Source organism: Phoca vitulina, unplaced genomic scaffold (genome assembly GCF_004348235.1).
Source record: "Phoca vitulina isolate PV1807 unplaced genomic scaffold, GSC_HSeal_1.0 scaffold3252, whole genome shotgun sequence".
NCBI lineage: Eukaryota > Metazoa > Chordata > Mammalia > Carnivora > Phocidae > Phoca > Phoca vitulina.
Window position 1 is genome coordinate 907 of NW_022592934.1, and position 1,778 is coordinate 2,684.

Here is a 1,778-nt window from a genome sequence, read left to right on the forward strand (position 1 = left end):
GGCAAGTGTGGAGAACAAAGGATAAGGAAGCTCTTCTATGGAGCAGAGGGTGAGTGTGGGAGGGACAAAAAGTCCATGGGAGTAAAAGGGAATTCTAATTACAGCGCTTGTCCTTGGTGGCGTTGTGACAATTTCTCATTGGCTGGGCTGTTGCCAGGGCAGGAAGAAGTCTTCCTCTTCCTGAGGTAGAGAGGGACTAGCCAGAGGCTTGCAGACTTGCAGAGTCTGTCCTCCTGCTGGGTCTGCAGTTGAGTAGTGGGGGGCACGAGAGCTCCACCTACTAGTCTCTGATCTCCATTCAAAAGAGATGTTCCTTTAATTAAATATCACATAATATATGCATGGGTTTACATTCCCATAGACCAGGACTCTTTCTGAGAGTGAGACTCAACAATATCATCAGCAGGCCTGAAGGACCAGGGTATCTAGAAATCAGACCCAGTGAGATGCAGACTCCAGCTGGATCCTCAGGGCTTTGGAGCGTGGTGACATGTGTGCCCTCGACCAGCAGGTGGCGCTGTGGGACTGCCTTGTACCAAAAATGCAGCTCATTGGTGAGAACCATTCAAAGAAGTCTGGGCCTGAGGGCTGGGCCCTGTGCTCCCTGATGGGACTCAGCAGCTGTGTCCCCTCTGGTCTGGCAGAGTGTCCCGAGGGGACCTGTGTGTGGTCTCAGCAGGTGCTTCCTCCCAGGGCTGGCCCCAGGCCTGAAGCCAACCTCCATCCTCCTCAGTGTGTAATGTGAACTGAGTTCAGCACCAGGCTCAGGGAAATTGAGGGGCAGGGACTCACTGGATGGACCGTATTTGCATATAGAGCCCCTCATGTGACAGAGGCTGGAGGAGAAAGGAGGCCTAGAGCAGGCCAGCCCACTGGGGAACCTGGGTCTGTGTCACCATGGCCTGGACTCCTGTCTTCCTGGGATGCTCTTTTACTGCACAGTAAGGGACAGGCCTCAGGGAATAGCCTGCATCACCCCTCTGCTTCCGAGTCTAGAGAAAATTTACATTGAACCTATCCAATATCCTATGAGCGTGTGTGTTTGCAGGCTCCCTGTCCCAGCCCGTGCTGACCCGGCCGCCCTCCATCTCTGCATCTCTGGGAACGACAGACAGACTCTCCTGCACCCTGAGCAGGGACATCAGTGTTGGCGGCTCGAACATCTACTGGATCCAGCAGCAGCCAGGGAGCCCTCCCCAGGGTCTGCTGTACTACTCCTCAGACTCTGATAAGCAGCAGGGCTCTGGGGTCCCCAGCCGCTTCTCAGGCTCCAAAGACGCCTCGGCCAATGCAGGGCTTCTGCTCATCTCGGGGCTGCAGGCTGAGGCCGAGGCGGACTATCACTGGGCTACAGCTCCCGGCGGTGGGAGCAGCTACCACTCCTCACAGCGTCTCAGATAAGGAGGAAGTGGGTCTAAAACCCCTGGACCCACGGATCTTGTTTCTGAGCCGCTTTTCAGTAAGAAACTTAGCTGGAGAGACATAGCGGGGTGGTCCCTTCTGCACGACGATCTATCCTTCAATAGGGAAAGAGGAAGAGTCATGTAATGCATGGAAAGTGACATAAAATGGGGGCATCCGAGAAAGACACAGACACATGAGATATCCGAGCCCAACCGCACATCCCCACTCAATCTGGAGAAGATGGACAGGAATGAATTCTGTGTCTACGGCTGAACATACTGCCCAGCGAACATTCCTCCACAATCCGTTCTATCATCATATTCCATTAGTGTGACCTTGTGTCACGACTGATGTATCCACAGCTGATACATTGA

At 53.9% G+C, this 1,778-nt stretch overlaps 1 gene segment (V, D, J or C); it reads left to right on the top strand.

Annotated features, from left to right (window-relative positions):
• The first annotated feature begins 490 nt into the window (after nt 1-490).
• On the top strand, nt 491-1,401 carry LOC116629787. The segment is given in 2 exon segments: nt 491-554; nt 1,049-1,401. Coding segments are annotated over 2 exon segments (417 nt in total).
• The last annotated feature ends 377 nt before the right edge of the window (nt 1,402-1,778 follow it).